Raw genomic sequence first — 25052 nt, forward strand, 5'->3', positions numbered from 1 at the left:
TGGCAATCTGTACAAACTCAAAAGAATCCATTTTCAGAAAAATAAATTACTAAGGGGAGAGGAGGGTCCATTTCTCAATAAATATGTGATTCAGCTCACCTAAGACTTGGAAATTATCTGGGGACGGGAATCTAACATTTGGGTCCACAAAGGTTATTCTAAATACATCTGCAGCCCCAAACCTCCCCAGGCTCCCTTCTGCCCTTGACAGTCCCACATCCTCCCAAGCCGCAGGTCTGGCTTCCGGGCGGCTGGACGCACGGCTGTTGGTACGGTTCAAAAACGTGTCCTTGTGCCTGAAGTCCCAGGTGCTTGGAGTGTAAAAGAAAACAGGTCTTTTGGGTTCCACCTTCTAAAACTACATGTACCCGCCGCTTCACGGGAGGACGGTGGTGGTCCTGAGCAGGACACCGCTGGGAGCCTCTTTCTAGCAGGTACAAATTGTCTTCTCGACAGAGGAGCGATGCAGACACAGGGAGTCAGTTCTGCTGTAAAATGAGGTTTTCCAGTTCGTCTGCAGACCGAAGCAGAAACGCCGCCGACTCTCGGTAGCCGGCGATCAGCTGCCGCACGGCGCTGATCTCCGTGGGGCTGAGCTGGGCAGCCTGCATTCCCCTGCTGGTGCTGTTGGCGGGGGCCGTGCTGGAGGCCCCACCTTTCATGCTGAGATCGGTCGGACCTGCCAAGGAAAAGCGAGAGGGAAGGTCACGCAGAGCAGCCATGCCCGTCCCGCCGCGATGAGGGAGACCTGCTGTGCCCGGGCTCCCGTGCCACCCCGGCCAGCAGCGCCGTGACGTGCTCAGCCTTAGGTGGAATGTTTTGGGGGGGCTAAATGGTCTTACTAAGCTGCACGTTTCTGTGGCTTAGTCTGTAAACGAAACAAAGTTCTGCCAAATTTATGATCTGCCTGATGGGCAGGGATGATTTTTTCTCCCAAGTCCTTCTCTGCTCCACCTCGATCGCGTGCCATCGGCTTCTGGCCACGTACGCGTGTCCAGCTTCTGCAGAACAGGACACGCAGCTGCCCCAGCTCACACCCCCCCCATGTCGCTACAGAACTCAAAACCTGCAACAAGTCACACAAGTATCGAGTTCTCCAGGAGCCAGGGAACGCGGTCAGCCACTGCAGACACCCGTGCAGCCCCGCGCGCGCCCGTGCGGCCCCGTTTGGGTGGCTGCACACGGAAGGCTTCGGCAGGAGAGCTGACATGCAGCTTGAAAAGTGACACAGCCAAGGGAAAAACGGGATTTAGTTTCATGTTGGACTAAGAAAGAGCAGTCAAAGTGCCAGAACTACACAACCAACTAGAAACAGAGAGAAGAGGAAAGATGGGCACCAGAGATGTGATGCCAGTTGGGGAGAGGAGGCAGGCGAGGCTGCAGCCTGTGGGTAAGGAGAAAGACACTGAACTAATTAACCCCCCGGCTGTGGGCCGGAGCGTTGCTGGTGGCTGGTGGAGCAGTTGGTTTTGATGGTGGACAATGTCTGAGCTCCTGCCGGGTGGCCTGATGCAGCCGGGGGACACGCAGGCAGGTGGGGCAGGGACTGGGTGCTGCAGCAGTTTGCAAACTGGGACAGGAGAGTTCAGCAGCACCCCGAGACCAGGTGGGTCCTGCCGGTGATCAGCGGATGGGAGGGGGGCGCACGGCCCCGGCGAGGGAAGGAAAACATCCCAGGAAAGCAGTGCTGGAGCAGCAAAGGGAGTGGCACCAGGAGACGACTTCCAGGCCAGGCTGATCAGTGCTCAGGGGAGGAGGAGGAGGAGGAGGAGGCTCTCATGTGAAAGCAATTGCACTGGACAGAAAAGGCAGCAGCAAATGGAGCCCATTTCCCAGCTCACCAAGGGCGAAGGAGCTGGGAGTGGGGCTGTGGGCTGGAGCAAGAATACCCTTAGGTGGGGGATGGAGGGAGAAGGCGGCGCAGCTCCTTGCAGCGCTCCAGCAGCACACTCTTCCCTCTAAAGGACTCGCAAAGAGTTTGGGCAAAGGGGAAGAAAATAATTGCGAAGCAGAGGTTTAAAAATCCATTAGAAAGAAGCGAGTCCTGAGCGAAAGGAGGGTGCTCAGCAGTGGGGGGCCAGGGGTGCTGTGCTGCTCCGGGCAGGGACCATCGCTGCCTCCGCTGCGGCTGCCAGGATTAGGTCCCAGCAGCTGGAGGCCGGGGCGGGATCTTTATTCAGGGTTAAGAAGCATTAGGAAGGGATGATAAGAGTTAATCCCAGACAGGCATCTCTCAGGGCTCCGGAAATCACATCCCTCCAAATCCTCACTCCCGTCGGGGCAGACAGGGGCAGGGCAGGGGCCCAGAGCGCAGCGGGGCAAGCAAAGGCAGCCCGGAGATTGCCGAAGGACTCGCCGAGGACCGGCGTGGGCTCAGCCCCTGCTGCCATGAGGGCAAAGCCGGAGGGCTGCAGCCCAGGGGCCACCCTTTGCCCCAGCCCACACCTCTCTTGCCCGGGTGCCAGGGTCACCAGGTACCACGGGTCCTCCCCGCCTGCCCTGCTCAGCCCCAGCCTGCTCCGCTCTCTCCACTTGCTCCAGCTCACCCTCCAGCACTGCCTGCTCCCTCCTGCCTTCCCGCCCTGCAGCATCGCTCCTGTTTTTCCGGCTGCTTTTCCCAGCCCCGGCCCCTCGCCGCCCTCCCGAGCTGCGGCAGGAGCTGGCTGTGCCCCTGGGGGGGGTCCTGCAGAGCCCCCAGTGGCACCAGCCCCAGCCCTGTCCCCGAGGGCAGCTGACAATCTGGGGAAGGAAGGGCTCATACCAGCAAGGAGATCGGGGCAGCGATAGGCGCCCGCTCCTGTTAATAATTAATGGCTGGTAAAGATTCTCGTTTTTTTGAAGTGACACTCCTTCCCTCCACCAGTGCCACCTAAATGGTCCTTCCAAGTTCAGTTCAACAATTAACTGCCTGCTGATGAGGCAAAGCCGAGCAGGTGGGCAGAGGCCTCCGGAGCAGAGGGGCTTTCGGAGCAGCTCGGCACGGCAGCGGGAGAGGTGCTGCCGTGACCGGGCTCGGCGTGAGCTGCCCCTGCCTCACCCCTGCCACCAGCCCAGTGCACGACAGGCTGCCCGGGCACGGGTGGAGGCGATGGCTGGGTGGGCTCCCCGTGCCGCCGCGGCCCCAGCACAGCGTGCGGCCGCTTACCGTTACTGTGGTTGCCCGTCTGGAGGGAGGCGGGCGGCTGCAGGCTGCCCCCCAGGGACCCGTAGCCACGGTAGCTGTAGTTCAGGCTTCCGTTGATGTAGACCGGGTCTTGGGAGTAAGATGAAGCTGGCAGTGAATAGGAGGAGTGGGTGATGGCTGTGGAGTCTCTGGAGTGCTGCTTGTCTAGAGCGATGGGTTCGTCCTGCGCGGGGGAAACACAGAGTTACTGCAGCGAGGAGCCCGGCTGTGCTCTGCGGCCGGCGGGAGGGACGGCACGGGGTCGCCTGGTTTCCCGCAGCAGCAGCGTGGCCAGCACAAACCAGCATCCCCCATCCCCACTGGCCAGTCTCAGGATGCACCACGGGGCCCCGTTCTGCTGTCCTCTGACTTTTACAAACACTTTTTGCCAAACTGCTCAGAAACGTCTCTCCCTGTCCCCACCGCACCGTAGGATGCTGTCGGCTCCGTCCCTCGCCCACCTCCAGCCACGAGCACCGTACCTGGGAGGTCTGGTAGATCTCCAGCCGCATCCTCTTGGCTGCTTTCCGCGTTTCGCTCTCACAGGCGGCAGCCAGGATGTTCTCCGCCATGGCCGAGGTCAGGTGCGGCGGCGTGGGCCTGGTCTGCGGAGACACAAGCAGAGAAGGTGCTCAGGGACCTGCTGCCCCAGGAGTGGCGGCGAGCAGCAGGGCAGCGGGGCGGCCACTCACCATCTCCATCCCGTTCTTCTTCATGCGGCGGCAGGACTTGAGGTAGGTGCGGATGCGCTTGCGCGCCCGCTCCTGGAACTCGGGGAACTGCCGGCTGCAGGACTCGATGATGGCCTGGATCTTCTCCTTGGGCTGCTTGGAGATGGGAACCATCCGGTCCAGGTTCTCGTCCACGAAAAGGCGCACAAACATCTGTAAAGGAGAAGACAGGCGGTGAGAACGCCGAGACGGGAGGCAGGTGGGCTCACCCTCCCCACCGCGCTCTCCTTACGTTGAAGGCCTTTAGCCTCTCTGGGTCCATCCCCTCCGAGTCATTTATCTTATCGTTGTCTTCGTGGTCATCGTGGTCATCGTCATCTTCGTCGGCCGTGGGGGCCCTGCCGACAGTCAGGTCCTCGGGGCAGCCGCTGACCTCCGTCTTGATGGAGTCATAGCTGCCGGAGCTGTACGGAGGGGACTGAGAGGAGACGGGGGTTACCAGGAGCAGCCCTCGCCTGCCCGCCCCTGCCCGCGGGCACAAGGACGAAGCCTTGTGCTCTTGGCTCGCTGCTGCTGGCCCATCCCCTGATGTGCCCCTGCAACCCGGGGAGCTGAACCCACAGATGGGCTCCATGAGTGCCAGCTCCTGCCTGCCCGGAGGGACACAGCGACCTCAGGGACGGTGCGATGGCCCGAAGCACCGGCAGCACAGCTCTGGCTGGTGGGGGCCGTGGCTCTGCCTGACCCTGCAGGAAACGCTTCCCAGCGGGAATGGGCTCCTCCTTGCTGGGCGGCAGCGGCAGAGCCAGTGGGGGGTGAGGCGAGCCCACTGCAGAGCCCCGGCTCTGGGGCAGGAAGGGCACTGGGGAGGCTCCTTGGCTCTCCCAAACCATCCCTCCCTCTGCCAACTGCTCGCTCGGCACTGGGGCCGATTTCTGCTGAGCAGCAGCAGCCCCGCAGCTGGCGCACGGCCGGGCACAGCTGCACCAGCAGTGGGGGAGCGTGGCACTCATCCCTCCTTCCCTCCCTACGAGGGAAAGGCTCCCAGCTCCACCACCCATCCTGTGCAGGAGCCGCATCCCCGCCTGGCCCAGGGCACCTCCCGTGCGGTTGCTCCCAGTGGGTCATGCCCCGCACCAGCTCCGGCCGGGGACACACAGCCACGCCGTCTTGCCCAGCCCTGGCAGCGACCGCCTGCGGCCCGGGCCGTACCTCTGCTGTGGTCTTCACCGCGTACTTGACCCGGCTGCGCAGCCCGTCGGCGCTGCAGCTGTCCGACTGGTAGGAAGGGGTGACGTGAGCCGGCGCGAGCTTGTCGCAGAGGTTGATGGGCTGGTCGTCGGCAGAGGCGGTGAAGTCCATGGGCGCCGCGGTGCCATTGCCGTTCATTTCGGGGAAGGCGCTGTCGCCCTGCGTGCTGCTGGAGGTGGAGGGGTTCAGGGTGGAGGAGCCATTCCCGCTGCAGCTCTCTGACGAGGAGTCATCTGCAAGGAAGGATGGGATGCGTGGTCACCCCCGTGGTGCCCTGGGACCATGTCCTCAAGGTGGGCGAGGGGCTCTGTCCCCGGCGGTGCCAGCCTGCCCCGAGCCCACCTGCAGGACCACGGCACACGCAGCGTGGATGCACCACTGCTTTGGAAGCCCCTGCCCGGCCGGGGCTGCTCCGGGCTCACTTGGCTGGTGAGCTGTCACGGGCACCACTGGGAGCTGGGCTGGCACCGCCATGCTTGAGGCCTTGGGATGCAGCAGCTGGAAGGACGGACACCAGTGCCCGCGGCTGCAGGGCCATGGCACAGCTCTGCTCCCTCGTTCCCCAAAGCACACCGGACACTGCCGTGCCCCACGCCCGGGACACCCATCCCTCCAGCAGGTGACAGTCCCCACGCCTCCACCCGGGGCCACGGTGCCTGGGCTTCAATAAGAACTTTGGAATTTGGTCCTTTTCGGTTTCTGTTTGCATTGCAGGGAGGAGAAAGGGGCATTGCCTCTCCCCACTGGTCCCTCGCCTCCCGGCACGGTTCTCCAGGCCCTGTTTGGGGCTGGTGCCATGGAAGGCCATGAGCTCCAGTGCCAGCGGCTCGGGGACGTGCTGCTCCACAGAGCGCTGGGGCGTGGGGATGGCACACGAGGACAGGGTGGCTTGGGTGGGAAAGCCCTAAGCTCGTGCTGCCTGGAAGTGGCGTTAGGAGCTCTGCTCACAGCGGGCACGCCACCTGGCACGGCTCCTCAGCACACGGCTGTGGACGTCCCTCCTGTCCCACTCAAAGCCCAAGTGACCTCCTCCATGCCACATGGACACTCCTGCTTCCCTGTTTCCACATGCCCCAGAGCCACCCCCACAGCAGCTGCACAGCCACCCACTTCCCCACCACCAGAACAGGCAGAGCCCACGGCCCTGGGCTCGGCCACGGTGGTGCCATGCGCACCCGGGGCACAGCCTGGCTCCTGCTCCATCTTGGTTACGTTCACACCACCAGGTCTTGGCACCGTCCTCCTGCCCGTGCACGGATCCCATCACGCCGGCTCCCGCCTTGTGCTGCTCCAAACAGCCCGGCCGCGGAAAAGAGCCGGACCCTGCCCATGCCCAGCCCTGCCCGCACCCAGCCCTGCCCGCACCCAGCCAAAGAGCCCAGCCCCGGGGCCAGGCACGACATTTTCAAACTGCTCAGCCCGTTTCCCCTTCCCTCCCCCTCGCTGCAGTAAATCCTTTATTTCATTAGGTGCCTCCGCGAGAGGGAAAGGGCGAAGCACGTGGGGAGCCGCTTCCTGCGCGAGCGTGCGCCGGGCGGCGAACAAAGAAGCTGCCGGCAGCGACGAGCAGATGGCGGTCCCCGTCCCCGCGCCCGGCCCGCGCCGCGGCAGCACAATGGGGTCAGGCTGCGGGGCGGCCCCGGCACCGCACCGACGGCTCCTGGCACATGGGTGCCAGGTCCAAAGGTGTGCGGGTGCGGGGCAGCGGGACGGTCCCCGCCACTGCCACCCATCCTCCTCCTCCTCCTCCTCCCGCTGGCACCCGCGGGAAACTTTAATGAGCGGCTCGGCGAGCGCTCCTGTGACCCTGCAGCAGCCCAGGACTTTGTATCCCTTAAAATAAACAGACTTGAGGACACTCAGGCACCCGAGCTGACCGCAGGGGCCGGCCGGCGCTGCTGCCACATGTCCCCAGCCACCCCGCCGCAGGCGCCAGCGTTCGCTGCCCAGCCTCGCGCCTGCGCCAAGGCTGCTCCTGGCCCCACGAGCCCCCAAATTAAAAGGTCCCCGCTCAGCAGAGCTCCCTCCCCCTCCTTTCCCTTGTGCTGATCCACTTATTCGTCTGAGCAATGGCCAGAGCTGACCTAATCCCCAGGATGGTGTTTATGTGCCGGGTGCTCCGGGCAGGCATCACCCTCCCCGCCACGAGCCGGGCTGCTGTGTCTCTGCCCCACGCACGCTTTGCCAGCGTGCATGGCCAGACCCAACACCGCAACTCCGTGCCCTCAGCACGGGAGTGGTGCCGGCTCGGTCACAGCGGGCAGGTGGCTGGGGGCACATTGGCCTCCCTGCCCGCGGGACGGCGGCCATCCCTCCCCCTGCTCCACTCCCCGCACCAGGAGACGGGACTCCCAGAGGGAGGCTCCAGCCTCATCCAGCGATGCCTCTCGGAAGGATTAAGGAGAATTATTCCCGTACGCAGAGACACGAGCTACAGGTCAGGCCCCACCGTCAGCCCGGGCACAGCCACAGCGACAGCGTCGCACCGCAGGGCAACAGCACGGCCCCCCTGCCTGCTCCTGGGGCGGCACGCGGCCCCTGCCATGGCTGCTGGCACAGAGCGGGGGCCAGGGGCCCCCTATGCCACAAACCCCCCGCCAGGCAAGGGGCACCAGAGAGGTGTCACCTGGGAGAAGATTGTGCAGGTGCCCTGGGCATCCCCAACCTGCCCTGGGGATCCTCAACCCACCCCAGGCATCCCAAACACACTCTGGGCATCCCCAACCTGCCCTGGGCACCCCCAGTCCCCCTTGGACATCCCACTCTGCCCTTGTCCACCCACCTCCAGCCTCCCCACAGCGCCAGTTCTGCCCCCGGGTCCTGCAGCTCCCCGCCCCGTTGGCAGTGCCAGTCCCGCACTGGCCGCTCACACCAGGCAGGATCCCGGGGGCGAGGTCTGGACCCCCCGACTTCCCGATGTGCCGGGTTTTCTTTTGTGTTGCCCAGAACACACACGCAGCAGCAGCAGCACATCAGGTTCTACCCAACTCCGCGGCGTTTCCGAGCTTTTGGGTTTGCTGCAGCCAAAACCTACTGAAAACAGCGAAGATGTGCAGGAACCCGCCCAGGTGGAACGAGAAAATGAAACGGGAACGTCACGTAAGGGACCAGCCCCTACTGCAAGAACAATTTAGTTTAAACCAAGGATGAATGTAAGTAAATAACGAGGTCTGTACACCCGCTAGCCACAGGTCATTTTCTTATTTCTACATTTTTACAGGTTATGCTCTCCCAGAAGCTCTGCATATAACGTGGTGGATTAATCTCAGTCTTGTGAGCAGAGAAACGGCCACCAGTTCAGATCACCACGGTCTGAACAGGAATGGTCTCAACTGGCTTAAAAATGCAGACGGGGTTGGGAGGGAGTGCTGTGCTCTCCTGGTTGGTGTGGATGGGTCGGTGCCAGTGCTGGTGCTGCTCCCCAGGCAGCTTCGCTGGGTATCATCTCCAGCCCATGCCCAGCACTCAGCATGGGCTGTGGCACCCCGCAGCGAAGCAGGACCCAGGGGAGCAGGAGCCCTCCGGTCTCGGGCGCTGGGACCGGGGTTAGGCTCCGGCAGGATGCTGAGCAGTGGCGTGGCCGTGTTGGCCCCACTCCCAGAGAATCACCATTTCGGTAAAACCCACCAAACTGCTGAGCTTGGAGAGGTTCTCTGCAGCCCCGCAGCGAGTGCCCAAACCACATGCCAGGCGCGGGCTCTGGCGGTGGCAGGCGAGCAAGGCTGCCCTGCGCAGCCCGGAATATGTTCATTATCCACCAGCACGAGCCCAGGGAGCGCCCGGCTTGCGGCTGGAGCTCGGCTGCACCAGGAGCCCCTCTAATGAGGGTAATTGGGAGCCCCCCTGCTCCAGCCCCGCGCCCTAATTGAAGCAGATGGAACTGTAAAAACAACGTCACTCCTAACCGGTTTGATCTTTCGGTTGGAAAATGGAATATTTCGTTCTCCTGCTTAATCCCCCGGAGCCGGGGCTCCACGGGCTGGAGGCGGAGGAGACCCCGGCGCGGCACAGGGGACGCCGGTGAGGCCGGAGAGCCCGACGGCACCGCGGGCCCCGAAGCGCTGCCCTCCTCGGCCCCGTGGCGGAGGCCACGCCATGGCCGGGCGAGCGGCGATGCCGGCGAGGTGGCCACAGGGAAACCACCTCCCACCTCCGCTGCCGCCTCGGCCTCTCCCCGGCGACGCCGAGCCCGGGAGAGCGAGAAGCAAAATGGCTTCTTGGGCCGCGGCGCTGGGGGAGGAGGGGATCAGTCACTTATTAAATAAATTAATCAGGGCTCAGCGTTTTCATTTTGAAGAGGCTGCTGGATTATCCTTGATTTCTGTGGCGCTGGATTTGCGGAGATCAGGAGGGGAAGGGGTGATTTCCAACACCTGCTCCCCGGGAGATTTTGCAGTGGGGAAGTGGTTGGGTTTAACGTCTCCGTCGGCGAAGGCCACCGCGCCGCTCTCCAAAGGCAGAGTTGAAGATGAATGGGGCAAATTGTTCCTCCTCCTGTCACATCTCCAGAGCGGAGACAAAACCTCTTTTGACTCACAAAACAATGGGCTTATGTACGACCCAGCAGCCCACGGAAACCTCGCCGAGCCCCGCACCGCACCGCGGGCCAGGGGCCGCCCGCACCCCACCGCGCCCGGGACCCCTGGCAGCACTGGGGCAGCAGGGCTCGGCGCTGCCCACCCACCTGTGCCACCGCAGCCATCGCCAGCTCCCACCAGCAGCCCTCGGTCCTCCCTGGACCACCACGGGGCTGCCAGCCATGGCCGTGCCCGCTCTGCCTGCCCGCAGCCCGCAGGGCGATGGCAAAGGTTGTTGCTCCCACCATCGCTACCCGGAGGGCAGTGCCCGGCGTCCACCCGCCGCCGCAGCCGCACGGGCCGGAGCTGAGCACCCAGCCCGGGAGCGGCTGCCGGGAGGGCGCAGAGCGTCCCACTGCCGCCCGCCTGGAACAACAGCCAGGAAGATGAAAAGTGCCATAAATTATTCACTCACAAAAGCGACGAGAAGGGGGAAGAAGGGGAGGAGGAAGGCTGGCGAGGAAGGGATACTTAATACAAATTAGAGAGACCGAGCGGGAACGGGGGCCCCGTGGGGGGCCGCGGCTGGGCAGCAGCGCCGCACTCCTTAGGGGCGAGCAAGCGGCACCCCAGGGCTCCCGTGCCCATGGCCGGGCAGGGAGCAGCAGGAGAGGCCCCGGCCATGCCAGCTGCTGCGACCAACCCGTCCCTGCGTCGCTCCTGCGGCCGGAGCAGGGAGCCCGCTGTCCCCAGGTCCTGCCCGGCCAGTGGCCTCCCAGATGCACGAGAAAGAAAAAAGAAACGTGGCTGGGGGCGGCGGGGCAGCGGGGCTGGCCACTGCCCAGTAAGGCGCTCGATTTCCTGCGCTCCTTCGCTCCTGCAGACCCCGTTATGTCCCAGACTAATTGTCCACCCTCCCTCCCCAGGTCCGTGCCCTCGAGCAGAGCCCTGGGCAGACATCTGGCACGGCCGGACACAATGCGTGTCTGCGGCCGGACAAGGCAGCGCTGTGCGGCCGGCTGCCCCTCCAGCTGCATGAAAGGTGCCCCCCAGTGCCATCTCCCCCCGACTCTGCTGCCCAGCCCGAGGGAGCAGCTCCCTCCGGCACCGGGACCTCACCGCGTCAGCCCCGCGATGGACACTTTTCCGGGCACCGAAGCTCGGCAGCTCCCGCTGCAGAAAGCAGCGTTGCCACAAACACGCTCTGTCGCTCGGTTTTCCCTGCTCCTCCCGACCCCCGTCCCCCCCTCGCTGCTCCAGGCCCGTGGCGGGGAAGAAAGCGGTGCAGACCAAGCCTCTCCTTGTGCCACCACTGCTGGCAGCCACCCGGATCCCGCCGCAGGGAGGGGACACGCCACAGCCCCGTGCTGCCCGGGCACTGCCTCTCCCCATGCCAAACAAACGGGTTTGGTGGCTTTGGGCAGGGTTGACGCCGAGCTGGTGCCTCCAGCGCAGACCTGCTGCCAGAGAGACCCTGCCACTCCCCCCCAGTCCTTTGGGCAGGACAGAAGGGAGACCGACCCCGAGCCACTGGGCTCTGCACCCCTGCCAGGCAAGGGGCACACTGTGGGGCTCACCCTGCTGGCCCCGCTCAACCCTTTGGCTGGGGGTGCCCGATTTGGGGAGGAAGGTGAGGGCACAGGCGGCACTGGCTGCCCAGTAGCCTGGTGATCCTCCCTGCTCTGGACCAAGGAAGAGCCCCCCAAGCTCTGCTCCATGCACCAGCAGGATGAACCGACCGACTTGGCAGAGCCCACACCAGCTGGGAGGGAGCCCCGAGCTGAGTGCAGTGCAATGGGCTGGTGAAGCCACCACGGCCCCGCAGCGTCCGTGCTGCACTCCTCAGCCCTGTGACAGGAAAGGACAGCTCGAAAAGCCACCAAAACGAGGGGGGTTATCGCTGCAAGGGCCTTTGCTCAGGAGCAGCAGACGTGCCCCTGGAAGAGGTGACGGGGATCGGAGCCACCAGCCCAGACCGCTCAGCCAAGGCAGGGACACGCTTGCTGACTTCTGCTGCAGCGTGGGGACACCCGGGGGACAGGGGAAACACACGCCTAAGAAAGTAAGGGAAAGTCACATCCAGCTGTTGTAAGGCCTGGATGCTGCTCCTCGTCCTGTTCAGGCTCCCAGCTGGGGCTTCTGGGAGGGTGAAACCCAACACTGGCACAAGAAATGCTGAAAACAGTGAGAATTTTGCAGCCTGGGCAAAGCAAGGGGCTCGGGGCTCGCCGACCACCTCTGGCCATGGGCAGCTGCCAGCCAGCTGTCCATGTGCCTTCCCTGCAGCTGGCACAGGCACGTTTGTGCGCAGCCGGAGCAGGGACGGGGCCAGTTAAGGAAAACCCCGGCGGCGGAGGGGAACCATGCGACACCCGATGCCACTGCTATGGAGAAGTGAGGAGGGTGCCATCACCGCGCGGGCGGGTACCAGCTGTCGGGGAGGTCGAGGTGTGGAGCGGGGTGTCGCGGCTGCCCGGGGATGGAGCCCGGCGTGCGGCCGGAGCGCGGGGCGCTGCAGGCAGGCACAGGCCCAGCTGCTGCTCTGCGTTTGGCAAGAGGGACGCTCTCCTCCCCAGAAAGGGCTCTGCTACGTCGGCGGTTCGGGGAACCCAGCGACCTGCAGCACGCCGTGGGCATCTCGCCAAACAACAGCGGTGTAAGCCAGAGCTGCAGGATGCGTGCCATGTCAGAAGAGAGCCCGCTGTGCCAGGGACGGCTCGGTGCTGGCCCTGCCAGCCCCAGGGCAGGGTGTCCCGAGGAGCGACATGCCCCGTCTGCTCTTGGGACAGCATCCTGAGATAATTCCTGCCTGCATATCCTTGAGGTCCCTTCTTGGAGCACTCCTGAGGGATGTCACCAACACCTGGGAGCCCTCCCGGCCAGCTGCCTCGAGGGATGCCCGAGGAGCGCGTGCCTTCACAGTTAAGTAGGTTAAGAAAGTCCTTTCTCCAAGGTCTGGATTAGCCACTGCTGCTCCACAGAGAACAGGCTCAGCGGGGACGCTGCGAGCCAAGCGAGGACTGCACGCAGGGACCTCAGCTGGAAGGAGATCTGTCCCAACACACGGCCACGAAGCAACCCCATGCTCCCCATGCAGGGAAAGTAGATCTTAGACCCAGGAGCTTTCCCTGCTCTTCAGAAGGGTCAGGCAGGATGGGCTGAGGAGCGGCAACCCCTGCCCGTGGGCTGAGCACTGCTCCTGGGTGATGGAGCAGGATGTATGGCCAGGAACGAGGACAAGATGGAGGTGTCTTCAAGTGCTTTGCCATGTCACGTACACTGGGGTTTCGGGGGTCTGCCTCCTGTTTTCTTTTCCAGGGCACTGCACTCACCAGCAGCATCCCCGCGGCGGGACTCCCACTCAGCCCCACACACACCAGACCAAACTGGGAGGTTTTGGAATGCTGCGCTCGCCTGTGGATGCAGATGGGCCCTGAAGATGGACAGACTCCAGCTGAAACGGCTGCGGCAAGACAGGGCCAGGCGCCGCGACCCAGGCTCAGCTGGCAAGGGGCACGAGATGCCTTCAGGGATGGTGACGGGCACAGGGGACAGCAAGGCAGCACGGCCTTCAGGGTCCCTTTGCTCCAAAGGCGGGCTGGCTCCCACAGACGTGTCCCTCCAGGATGTCCTGCACAATAGCTCTGCTTCAGCAGCAAAGAGATCGTGTTGATCTTGCTGCCGCTTTGGGCAGCCGCCGGCTTCCTGCGGGCACATACACTGTGAGCAACATGCGATGGGGACGGGATGTTGCAGGGAGCTTCACGTTTTCCGTGCTGGGGCCCGCAGGATGAGTAACAAAGGAAAATGGAAGGAGCGAGCGTGTGTGTGTTAACGTTGCTGCTCAGAGCTGGCCGGTGCGTCCTGTGTCCCACCGTACACCCACCGACCCAGCGGGAACCCCGGCTCTGCTGCCGATGCCCTCCCGATGGTGCCTTCTCTGTCGCTCACCCACCAAAGCCATTAGGTCTAATTTGTTCTCCCTGCTCTTCCAAGGGCTGATGCTGGTTGCAGCATGGCTATACCGGGCCAAGGTTTCTGGGCACGGAGACAAAAGAAGGTGTTGGCTTTCATCCGAGTTGCTTTTTAGCACTCTGAAGATTTAGCAGATACCCGCGTTTCAAAGCGTGGGACGATGGTTCTCTGCTCTCCCACCTCTCTGCATGTCATACCGCTCCGCTCGTATGCCACAGGAGAGCACCTGCTCCTCCCAGGCCTCTGAAAGACCTGGAGCTGGTGCTTCCATACTTCAAACAAGACTTTTCTTACCAAGCGTGTCAGACGATACTGCTCTCCTACCAGGCAACTCTTCATTAAAACTTTATACTTTAGGGAGCCTTTCACAGAAGGCACACTCCGAGCATCCCGCCTGTCGGACGGCAGCAGGCGGGAGCAATTCAGTAACTCAAAAGGATTATCAGAGGGACGAGAGCACTGAGTCCTGAACAAGCTCCCGACCGAAGAAGGTGCCGTGCAACCAGACCCCTCTGCAGCACCGGGATGCTCGGAGCCGAGCCCGGCCCGGCCGCAGGGCAGGCATGGGGCTCGCTGCGGCACCGGCCGCATCTCCCACAGCTGGTGGAAGAAGGCTGGGGTTCTGCGGGGCTGCTGCCGCGCACGGTGGACAGCTGAGCACAGGAGACATGGATAAACATCCAGTTTTGTCATGGAGTACTTTGAACAGAGCCCTTGAGCTGCCCCGCGTGGGCGCTCTGCACGGGGCACCCTGGCCAGCTGGGCTCCAAGGAGCACGCCGGTCACACGGGCTGGGTGCTCACATGTAGGTGATTTCCTGCGGAAAGCCTTGCATGCACGCAGCCTCAGCAAGGCAGTAGGAACCAGGTAAAACACATTTGCTTCCGAAAAAAAAAATTCCATGGGTCGAAAGAAGAGGAAACCACAGAGCGCTCGCCACTTTGATTCACGCGCATTCCCTTCCCCATGCCAGTAATGTGCCTTTCCTCTCGTGACATGCTCCTTCCCTGCTCCATGCTCCTCTCCTCTAACCGCCCGCTGCCCTTCTGGGCCGCTCCATCGTCCTTCTTCCCTTCTCAGCCTCACACGTGCTTCAGTCCTGGCTGGGAGCATTGGTTTGACACGGGGCCTTTCACCCCAGCGGCATTAGCCTGTATTTTAGAGCTCCAACACAGGACATGGACATCCACCACAGGCACAAAACCTCTTTTCAGTCCCATAAAATGCCCCTTGAATTACAACATCCTGATGGAAATCCCAATGGCCAGCCTCTACTTGACAGGTCTCACCAGCAGCCTTGGGCTTGGCTTGCTTACTCTTAGACTCCATCACTTCTGACTTGCCAAAGTCTACCTGGTTGAGCCTTCTGCCGACCCCGGGGCCAGCCTGGCATTCCTCTTGCACTGCTCACAAAAGGAAGGGCCTGTTTGTGGTGCACTACATACCACTGAACCTTACAAATGAAAGTAGAGGAGCCACGCAGGGCTCCAAAGAGGACACCTGCTTCTGAAGAAAAACCACAGGGGATGAAAAATTGGAAGTGTTTCCTAAGAGGACAGAGAGAGGGAGGGAGGGAGGATTTAGCTTTAGTGAGAACATCTCGATTTGCCTAAATACGTGAGTCCCTTGTTAAATTACTGTCCTGTTGAATAACAGTGTTCAGCAAAGGGACCAAAACCGTGTCATTCTAGATTGTAAATGAGACTTGGGAATTCAGTGGTGAGGGATAACACAGAAGCCTGAAACGTCCCCACAGGAGAATGACAAAGTTCAGGGGACACGGAGACCCAGCCTGGCCACGGGTATGAGAGGCAGCGCCTCGGGGCAGAGGCTGCAGCCCAGTCCCAAAGAGCCAAACCGACGCTGGTTACCACCAAAACACCCCTCCCCTCCTCCTGCCACGGGCACAGCCCCGCTGCAGGGCCCATGCGAGCAGAAGTGCTGCCGTCCATCCCGCCGGACGGGGACGTGGTGCAGCGCAGGCAGGTTTCACATCCTCACCGAGGCTGCCTGACTCCGGGGCTGCTGCTCGTTAGTTAAAACCAGCTGTTTCTCAAAACTGCAGATTCGCAATAGAAACTGCAGTGTCAGAACACACTGGACTAGAGAGAGCAGTGTCCATCCCTGCTGTCCCTGCCATCCCTACTGTCCCTGCCATCCCTACTGTCCCTGCCATCCCCGCCATCCCTACTGTCCCTGCCATCCCTGCCATCCCTGCTGTCTCTGCCGCTGGCTACACAAGCAGCAAAAAGCCACCCCAGGGAGACCTGGCAGCACAAAAGCTCTTTTTATCCCCCGGGGTGGCTTTCCAGTCCCTTTTCTTAAAGCAGCACCGGCCCAGCCCGGTTGTCCCTCCACTCCTCCGCTCCCTTCCCGCTCTCCAGCGATAGCTGGGCTGGGGACAATGAGGGAGTCAATCTCTTGAGCAAAAGCCGGTGACAGTCCAACCACCAAATCCTTCCAAGCATCACAGAGATGAACTCTGACCCAAACTCGTACTTCTACCACTTATTTACTCGCTCTTTTATTTCAAACTAGCATGTTTCACAGAAGGAACACACCACCTTTCCTCACCAAACGCTTCCTCCCACCCAGCCCGTGTGTGCCACCTTCAGCCCCTTCCAGCCGTGTGCCCTGAGCGAGGAGACACCCACGTCCACCCCACGCTCTCACCACTCTCGGCTATTGCAGATGACACATTTCTTGCCTGGAGGATCCGAGACGCTGTCTAAGGCGCAGCTTTCCAAGCATGAGACCTGTACCACGGAGCCTCGGCACCCTCCCCGCGGCGCCGCGCGCGGCCCGTGGCTCAGGGCTAACGGGGCTCTCCTCATCACACCCGGGGAACTACGACCCGACGCCTACGGGAGGATTTGGTGAGCTCCTTCCGGAGGAGCCAGGAGCCAAGTCCCCACACAAGGACCATCAGCTCCGAGCTGGAGAGGGCCCTGGCTGAGCAGGAACCCAGCAGCTAAATGGAAAGGACTGGGAGTCGGCGCGGCTTCGAAGCCTGTGCTGATATGAAATCCATCCTACAGGTGGGACACCTGATCAGAAAGGCCCGGTTAATGTTTAATAAGCCACAAAAACAGCCTGCGGCGGAGGCGCGGAGCGCTTCCCGCCCGCCGGGCACTCACCGTCCTCCTGGCCGTGCAGGTTCTGCGGGCTGCGCATGCTCTCGTCCTGGCTGGGGCTCAGGCTGGAGTTCAGGTGCTGGTCAGCTGAGATCCATGTGGAGTCGTTCATATCAAAGTCCTCGCTGCTCACCGACGTCTCATCCTGGAGGCAAGCAGGAAAGGGTTAATTCGCTGAGCTCTTTTCTTTCCTCCTTCCTCTGCCTTCACCATCTCACCACACTCCTTCCTAAAAACCACTGGGTCGCAGCTCCTGCCCCCCAGGACCACTCCTGCCCCTGGGGCTGCCCAAGGCCAGGGCCAGCGGCTCTTCCCTCCTTGGTGGCTGCTGCTGGGCTCTGCTTCCTGCCCCAAGACATGCCTGAGCAATGGCACTGGCTCTAATTGAGGACAATTAGAAAGAGCTCGCATCCTGCAGGAGCGGATGGCTGAGCCCTGGAGTTTACCCTTTCATCTCCATCCACCCCGGCGTGTTTCTGGCGAGGCAGCGGAGCGCAGGAGCTGGGGATGGGCACAGCTCCCCCGAAACGGCTCCATAAAGCATCTCGAACTGGTTTGAGATCAAATGGTCTGCTGCAGCGGGAATCGCCAGAGGCCTGGCACCGGCAGGGAGTGGCCGGGGGCGCAGATCCGGGCAGCGGTACCAGTCCCCATGGACCTGCATGGACCTCCCGATGCTGCAGAGGAGGCTCCTGGAGCAAAGCCCGGACCAGCCACTCCCCCAGCCCTCTCCCAAGGGATGTTGCCTCTGTACCCTGATGAAAACCAACAACGCACACCTGGGGAAGGGGCTGGGGTCCCTGGCGAGGTGAGGACACCCCAGCTCAGGCCGGAGAGCGCAGCAAGCCGCCTGCTCCCCGACGGCATAGATGACATTCCTCTCTCCCACTCCTGCAGCTGAAAGGACATTTTCTCTCTCTCCCTCTCTCCCTTCTCGCTAACCTTTACAGTACTTCGAGACACAGCCCTTGGATCGCTTCCAGCGCCGGAAAGGTCAGCCACAGGATTTCAAAACCATCATCATAAAGGCAGCACTGAGATCCTGAATGAGAGGAGGGGCTGCGGGACCTCCCCGGGCTGAACTCTCCCAACGCGCAGCTCGGGAGGAAGCAGATACGTGCCCCCGTACGAACACGGTCCCGATGCCTTTATCTGCCTTCCTCTCCCCGCTCCCCGCCCAAACCAACAGGCAGACACCGCATCCACAGCCCTGGGGTGCAGGGGAACACCAAAAATTTTTCCAGAACTGCTTTTAACTGCGCTTTCCTTTGATTGAAACATTTCAAAGGCTTGTAAACTCTCTGCTTTTTTTTTTTTTTCCCTCCCCCTGGCCCTGAGATAAAATACAATCCCCGCTCCCCTTCCTTGTCAGAAGCAGTTGGCGAACACCCCTCCAGCCTGCGCCTGCGCCTCATAAAAACTGCCCTGTCTGGCCACTGCTGGCTGACAGTTTTTATTGTGAACAAACAAATGTCTTTAAAGACAGGTTTGTGCTTTTCCTCCTGCTCCTCGTCCCTGCAGACACATCTGCTGGCTCTGGGCTCGTGTCCCCCCCCAACCCTCTCCCCCGATGTGCCTCCCGGGGAGTTTCCTGGAATTTACGGCTTGTGAAGCCCCGCACGCACCGACGGTCTGCCCCATGCACACCCGCTGCTAGGACAAGGACGCCCAGACCCACCTGCCCCGCCAGCCAGGTGCCCCATGCACCCCCCTGTGCCCAGGCCAGGCAGAGTGGGAAGGCGGGAGGCAGGGGGGAGGCACGGCGTCCCCCAGCTCAGCACAGCACCGCTGCTGTGCCAGCCACAAAGCAATCCTGCCTCTCCAGAAACTCCATCTTGTACGTACAGGAACAGAACTGCGAAGGTCTCCCTGTTGCAAACTATAAATAGTCTCTTTATTGTAAGCATTTGCAGGGAGGCAGCCACCCTAGTATCTGGCCTTCTTCACAAGGCTTACTCGAGATTACTGTCAGAGCTTAAGAGACAAACACAACCGCCAAGGTCCCTGCTGCCCACAGTCTCTCACCTGTCCGGTGAGGAGGAGGAGCCCTGGGAGCGACCCGCGGTGTTTTCGGCAAGCGCCCGGCTGAGGCGTAGCGCCCGCGGGGCTCAGCCGCGCAGAACGCCCGGCCGTGGCACCCAGACCACCACCTGGCAGGCACCACGCTCTCCACGCGCTCCCGCGTGGTGGAAACGCGGGGACGTGAAGGATGCCACATGCACACGCTACGTAAAGTGCTTCGCAAACGGGTACGGTTCTCCCGAGGCGCAGTAACATTCGCCTATTATTAGAAATGCCCTGGGTATCAAACAGCGACTGATAAGCTATAAATGACTCAAGTCAAACAAGGCCGTCGCACGTTCACCAGTCCAGGATCCAGCCACCAGCAGGAGAGCAGGCTGCTGCGCTGCTCCGTGTCCCCCCCTGCTAAGACCCTTGGCCAAAACACCAACGGGACAAACTTCCCGGCAGCGCACCGCTCCCGCAGCACAGCCCACCCCAAGGGGATGCACGGCCGACCGCGCAGGCAGCAGCAGGGTGAATCCTTTGTGGCAGCGGGAACTGCAGGCTTGGGGCAGCCCCCACAGCTCTGCCCACAACATGGTGCCCCGGGTGCTCCTTACACCTCTGCATCTCTTCCCTAAAGCGAGAGCAAGGCCCCGACCTCGATGGGCTCTGGCCATCCCCGTCACTGTGGCTCCAGCATCCTCCACTGGCCCTCAGCTGCATCCCTCGCTGCTCACTGGGACACCAGAGGCCACCAGCAAGCCCCCTCCTCAGGACACTCCTCAGAAACCAAAGGTTGAGCATTGTGACCTCCTCGTGCTGCCCATCAGTGCCAGCTGGCACTGTCCCCCTCACACCAGGGACAATCCAAGGGATGAGAGGCCCCGGCAGCAACGCCCAGAGCACCGGCTGCCCAGCCCCGGCCTGGGAGCTGCCCCATCACAGTCAGCTGGAGCGGAGGGACAGCAGCACAGCACACATCCTGGCATCAAAACATGGGACACCAGAGTGGGATCAAAATTTCTGGCTGGGTGGGCAGCTCTGAATTTCCCCTGGACGCCAACAACCCGTCTGAAGGCTCGAAGTGGGCTTCTCCGTCCAGCCAAACAAGGAAGCGCTTCTCAACGGCAACGACTCGGAGCAATACGGTAAATCTAATCTACCCTTCCACCCTCTTTTGGCTTGCGAGTCAGGCAGCTCATTCTTTTTCCTCTCTGGGTTCTCAGGAGAATTCTCTCTGCTAATTTCTTCTTTCCTGTAAACAAACTTCAAATGAAACTTTCATTAGAAAACAGAACGTAATCCATTACCAGCGCCTGTCTCAGGACCGGCCGCCTTTTCCCCAGTTCCACGCCACCCGTGGCACTGCTGGAAGCGACAGTGGCTGCCCCTACCAGCCAGCCCAGAGCCAAAGCCCGAACCCGGCACTGCCTCTGCCGCCCTCCTCCTTCCTGCCTTTCCCAGCTCTCCGGAGAGATCTCCTCAACCCGCAGTAAAGTCCCATCGCTTTGTTTCCAACGTTCAAGGGACTGAGCGATCAAGGGTCAGGCAACGTGCGTGCGGCTCCTCTTCTGCAAGGGGAAGTCGGATCCTGCCGGTGCATTCACAAGCCACACCCAAACATCGGAGCAGGGCTCCCAGCACCGCGCAGGGTTTGGAAAACAACATCCTCGCTCCTCTCCTTATCTACAGTCCAACATTCACAGCTGCTCTGCAGGCACTTGCAGCCAACATTTTCTACCCAGCAAAGGCAGACACTCACATGTGCAGGACTCGCGCTCGGCGTTTCTGTCCCACTTTCCATTCACCAATCTTTGAGCACCGCGCGGGCACGCGTCCGCTCAGCCTCTCAACTTCCCTCCGAGTTAGAAAAGTATTCTTCCTATTATAGAGCTGGAAACCCCGGGTGCTGACAGCCGCTCTGGCTGGTCCAAGAACACAGCGAGTCGCTGGCAGATCCAGGAACACAATCAAGACCTCCGGACTGCAAGGCTTGAGCTGCTAGACAGTGTTTCTTCCCTGGCGGCTCTCCTTCCTGGAGAACAACCTCCCATAGCGCGGGCTGGAGCAGGGCAGGGGGGGAAGCTACTCTTACAACTGTATCTCGTAAATATATGCAAGGCTATCAGTAACCTGCTTATTTTACAGCCAGGCTCAGTTTCTCGGGGACTGCCGTGCAAGCCTCTCTCCAGTCATACACACGCCGTGTCTCGCGCTTAATATTCCAGGCTCCGAGTCTCAGGACGATTTACCTTCTCTCTTTGAGTCCTTTTATTTTAAAACGTGTCCTTTCATGCCACAGCCTACTATCCCAATGGGATTTCCTTCCGTGGAGCGGGAACTGAGGCTGTGCGCCGTGCAATCTCCCCAGCGCGCGGCCACGCTCAGCTTCCCACCAGAAGCAGCCGTGTTTTTAGAGTCAACAAAAGGCAACGCGTGACCACCAGCCCCCAGAGCTGCTCCACCACCGTGCCAGCCAGGACCTGTCCGGCACAGGCAGCCCCCCAGAGCTGCCAGCCCTGGCCAGGGCAGAGCACCTCCCGCCGCGACCCATGGCAGCAGCACGGTGCTCAGGGATGAGCTCTTGGGAAGGCAGCTTCATCTCTGTCTCAGCAACTGTTTAAACCCGGCCCTCTGAGCATGCCAAGAAGGTATTGAACCAGATTTGACCCTAACTTAACCAGTTCAGTGCAGAGAAAGGCTTACTAATGGAAGATAAAACACTCCAGGTCAAAGATTGATACTGCAGCCACAAACACGGTGGTGGTCACTGCCTCAGAGAGCCTGAAAAGCCCTAAAGCACACGGGTGCCCGCTGGCTGGGGTGGCAGCGAGCTGTGACTGCGCTGCCTACTCGCGTGTACAATTCGCACACCCAACAGAGCACCCCCAGCGCTCTTTGTCAGGTCACTTACGTCCTTATTTACGGCAATTTCTGCTGATTTCTACGGGACGCGGCAAAAACGAGTATTTGCTAGTTCCCAAAAACGGGCAAAAGAGTTAATTCAAAAGGCGAACGGCAAATGGAAGAGGAAGGGAGGATCATCACTCCTCCCCCCCTCCCCCTTCTCTAAGAGCTCTTCTCCTGGGAACCCCCCCGGCGCGCTCCCACCGCCCCAAGGTGGAGGGATGCTGCGCGGGGCGAAGCCGCTGCCCCCGCGCTCCTGCTGTTCAGCGGGAAGGTGCTGAACGCGGGGGCCGCCGGGCCGGGGGGGGACCCGGGCGCCCCGGCCCCGGCCCCCTGCCCTCCCCGGTGCCCCGCACTCGCCTCCCCTCCACCCGAACCCGCTCCCAGCCGGGCGGGCGTTTGCTTTTCCACGCGAGGCGGGGACGGTGCCTCGATGCCCATAAACCGCGCGGTGTGAAAGGGCACTTTGCTCTTCCAGCAACACCGGGAAGCGGGTGTCGGGGGCGTATCGGGGGGGCCCGGCTTTGGAGGAGGGGTCCGAGGGGAGCAGCAGCGCGGGGCGAGCGGCCGGGCGTCCCCCAGCCCTCGGAGGACCCGGCGTTTCCCCCGGTGGGACGCGGTTCCCACGCGTGTCTCGCCGCAGCAGCGAAGCGCCGGCAGCCGGGGGAGCGGCCCCCCCGGCCCCCCGGCCCCTCGCGCCCCTCCGCCCGCAGGTAAATAAATACACCCGCGATGGAGACCTGCCCGCGCGTGTGCGCGGAGCCGGGGCCGGCGCACGGGGCTCAGCGTGCGGCGGGGATTGACACGTAAGTAGGGCTTTACCTCCAGGGAGGCGGCTATTTCCAGCACAATCCCCGCCCGGGGCCGGGGCCGGGGCCGGGGCCGGGGCCGGGGCCGGGGCCGGGGCCGGGGCCGGGGCGGGTGGCGCGGCGATGGCGGCGGCGGCGCGGGGCCGGTGCCCGGGAATTGATGGGGCCGGAGCGCTCCCGCCGCCGCCTCCTCCCACTTTCTTCTGCGCTTTTGTGCTCTTCCGGGGAAGGGGGAGCCGCGCCGGGCGCGGGGAAGGACGCGCCAACCTCCCCCCCCCCCCTCCCCGCCGCCACCGGCAGCCGGGCGGGCGACCCGCAACTTCCCGGGGAAGCGGGGCGGTGCGGCCGCTCCCCCCGGAGTTGGGGCAGGGCCCCGCGGCCGCCCCCCCCCCAACCCGCCCCGCCCCGCCCCGCCCGCCAACCCCCCCCCCCCCCTCCCCGCACCGCCGCGGCCGCGTGGAGCCCCCGCGCATCCCCCCCGCCCCGGGGCCGGGGCTGCCGCCGGTAACCGGGGCCGGAGCCCCGCGGGCGGGCGCCTACCTGGAGCGGGGCCTGGGGCCTGCCGGCCTGCGCCAGCCCGGCGGCGCGGCGGGGAGCGCGGGGCGGAGGGACGGAGGGACGGAGGGAGGGGGGGGCCCGGGCTGGCGGCGCTCCGGAGAGGCTGACAACCAGCTGCTGCCCGGGGAGAGGGGCCGGCGCTGCGGAGCGCGTCACTCCCGGCTCCCGGGGGGGGGTGCGGGGGGGGGCCGGGGAGGCGGAGGGGGGCGAGCGGGGCCCGGCCGCGGGCGGAGGGGGCGGGGGCGGCGGGGGAAGGGGAGCGGGGCCGCGGGGGGCGGGCGCACCGGGCCGGGCGCGGCGGGGGGCGCGGGGAGCCGCGCCTGGAAGAGCACATTGTGGAGGGCCGGGGAGGGCCCTTCCTCCGGGAGGAAGAGACAATGTCCAGGGCCGGGCGCCTGCTGGAGAGCCGCGAGAATGCACGGCCGGCGGCACGGCTCGGTACGGCACGGCACGGCTCGGTACGGCACGGCGTGGCTCGGTACGGCACGGCCCGGGGGGATGCCACCCGCCCGGGCATCCTCCGCTCGACACGGCCCGGGGGGGCTGCGACCCATCCGGGGACCCTCAGCCCGGCACGGCTCGGCACAGCACGGGGGGGGGCTGCAACCCGCCCGAGGACACCCGGCTCGGCACGGCGCGGTGACCCGCCTCCTCCCGGGGCCGCCCGGCTCAGCCCGGCCGCGGGAGCTCCGGGCCGGGCAGCGCCGGCGTTTGGCCGTGCGGCGGGGCGCAGGCTACGGGACCCCGGCGGTGAGTCCGCGGGGAGCGGGGTGGGCGCCCCGCAGCCCCCGTGCCCTGCGCTGGGTGGGTGCAGCGGTGCCCGGGCCCCGCGCTGCCTCCTCCGCGCAATCCTTTTGTTTCAGATGATTCTCCCTGTCGCACCGTGGGAGCAGAAGAGGACCCTGCTCCGATGGCATCGCTCTCGGCAGCCTCTGGCTCAACGTGGGGTCTCGCCTCTCGTTAAATAGGTGGCTCCTCAGGCCAGTGCCTTGACCCCAAGGCTGCCCGCCGAGCTGGGCTGTGCCCCCAGTACCGCCCTGGGCAGGGCAGCCTGCTGCCAGGTTCCTGGAGGGGTGGGGATGCTGCGCCCCAGCTCCCGGCGGGCAGCACGTGCTGTCCCGGCATCCCCCAGGATGGTACCAGCTCCCAGGCAGGGCCCCGAGGGCCACGGGTCGGTGACCTCCTCCCTGGTTGGAGACCACCAGGATGGGCACCATCGTCTCGGGTCCCCATCCCCAGCCCATCTCGCCTCTCGCACCGTTTAACGGTTACGGAGGAAATTTTTACGAAATAAAGCGAGTGTAACGGATTCAGCGGCGGAGCCTGCGGTAGGCCGGTGCCAGAGCCCAGGATGGGAACTGCCACATTCGTGTTTATGGCTTGTTAGTGCGGATGTCCAATTATGATGTTTTCTACTCCAGCGTTAACCACTTCACTGCCAGGGAGAGCGCGCACGGGAGGAGGGGCGGCTCAGGAGGATCCGAGGCTGGAGGTGAAAACGGGGATTGCTGGGTATTGCGTTTCCATCTCCTCCAGGCCGACCTACGGAGCCAGAGGCTGAAGGGGAGGCTGAAGGGCAAGAGCAGAGCCCCGGGGGCCTGCTGTGCTCCCAGGAAGCAGCCGGCCTGGAGGGCAGCGGAGCTGTGAGCCCCCAGCCGTGGGGGCCTGCTCTGCACTCACTTCCAGCTCAATGGCTGCTGCTCCTCCCTGAAGCTAAAATAAAATCCTGACCATTTAAGGTGAACAGGAGACTTGCCGTGGACCTCAGCGGAGCGGGCTTTTAACCCCTTCCCATTGCTGGGCTTTGTTTACTCCCCGTGTTCCCTTCGGCTTCGAGCTAGACCGGCTTAAAGCCGTTTGGGAGAGCACGTCCCCATGGGAGCGCGGCGCCTGCCCCTGCTCGGAGAGCTCGCGGGGGACACAAACCAGCCGGGGTGCGAGCTGAAGCTCGGTCACTATTCCGTGCTGCCTCACCATGTGGACGCTCTTATTTTATACTAAGTGCCTTTGTGTGGGTTAGGTTAATCCACTTTGGAAATGGATTAACCTAAATTTCGCAT

General features: G+C 63.1%; 1 protein-coding gene across 1 annotated transcript in view; it reads right to left on the minus strand.

Moving 5' to 3' along the window:
• Nucleotides 1–479: 479 nt before the first annotated feature.
• Nucleotides 480–25052, minus strand: part of NOL4L (nucleolar protein 4 like) — a 59311-nt gene continuing 34738 nt past the window's right edge. The window contains exons 5-11 of the mRNA XM_086622881.1: nucleotides 16715–16856; nucleotides 5047–5318; nucleotides 4127–4312; nucleotides 3856–4047; nucleotides 3646–3768; nucleotides 3146–3347; nucleotides 480–679 (exon numbers count right to left, since the gene is read on the minus strand). Coding sequence (XP_086479007.1) covers nucleotides 480–679; nucleotides 3146–3347; nucleotides 3646–3768; nucleotides 3856–4047; nucleotides 4127–4312; nucleotides 5047–5318; nucleotides 16715–16856 — 1317 coding nt within the window. The remainder of the gene's footprint in view (nucleotides 680–3145; nucleotides 3348–3645; nucleotides 3769–3855; nucleotides 4048–4126; nucleotides 4313–5046; nucleotides 5319–16714; nucleotides 16857–25052) is intronic.

This window comes from Tauraco erythrolophus, chromosome 18, assembly GCF_009769465.1.
Source record: "Tauraco erythrolophus isolate bTauEry1 chromosome 18, bTauEry1.pri, whole genome shotgun sequence".
Lineage (NCBI taxonomy): Eukaryota > Metazoa > Chordata > Aves > Musophagiformes > Musophagidae > Tauraco > Tauraco erythrolophus.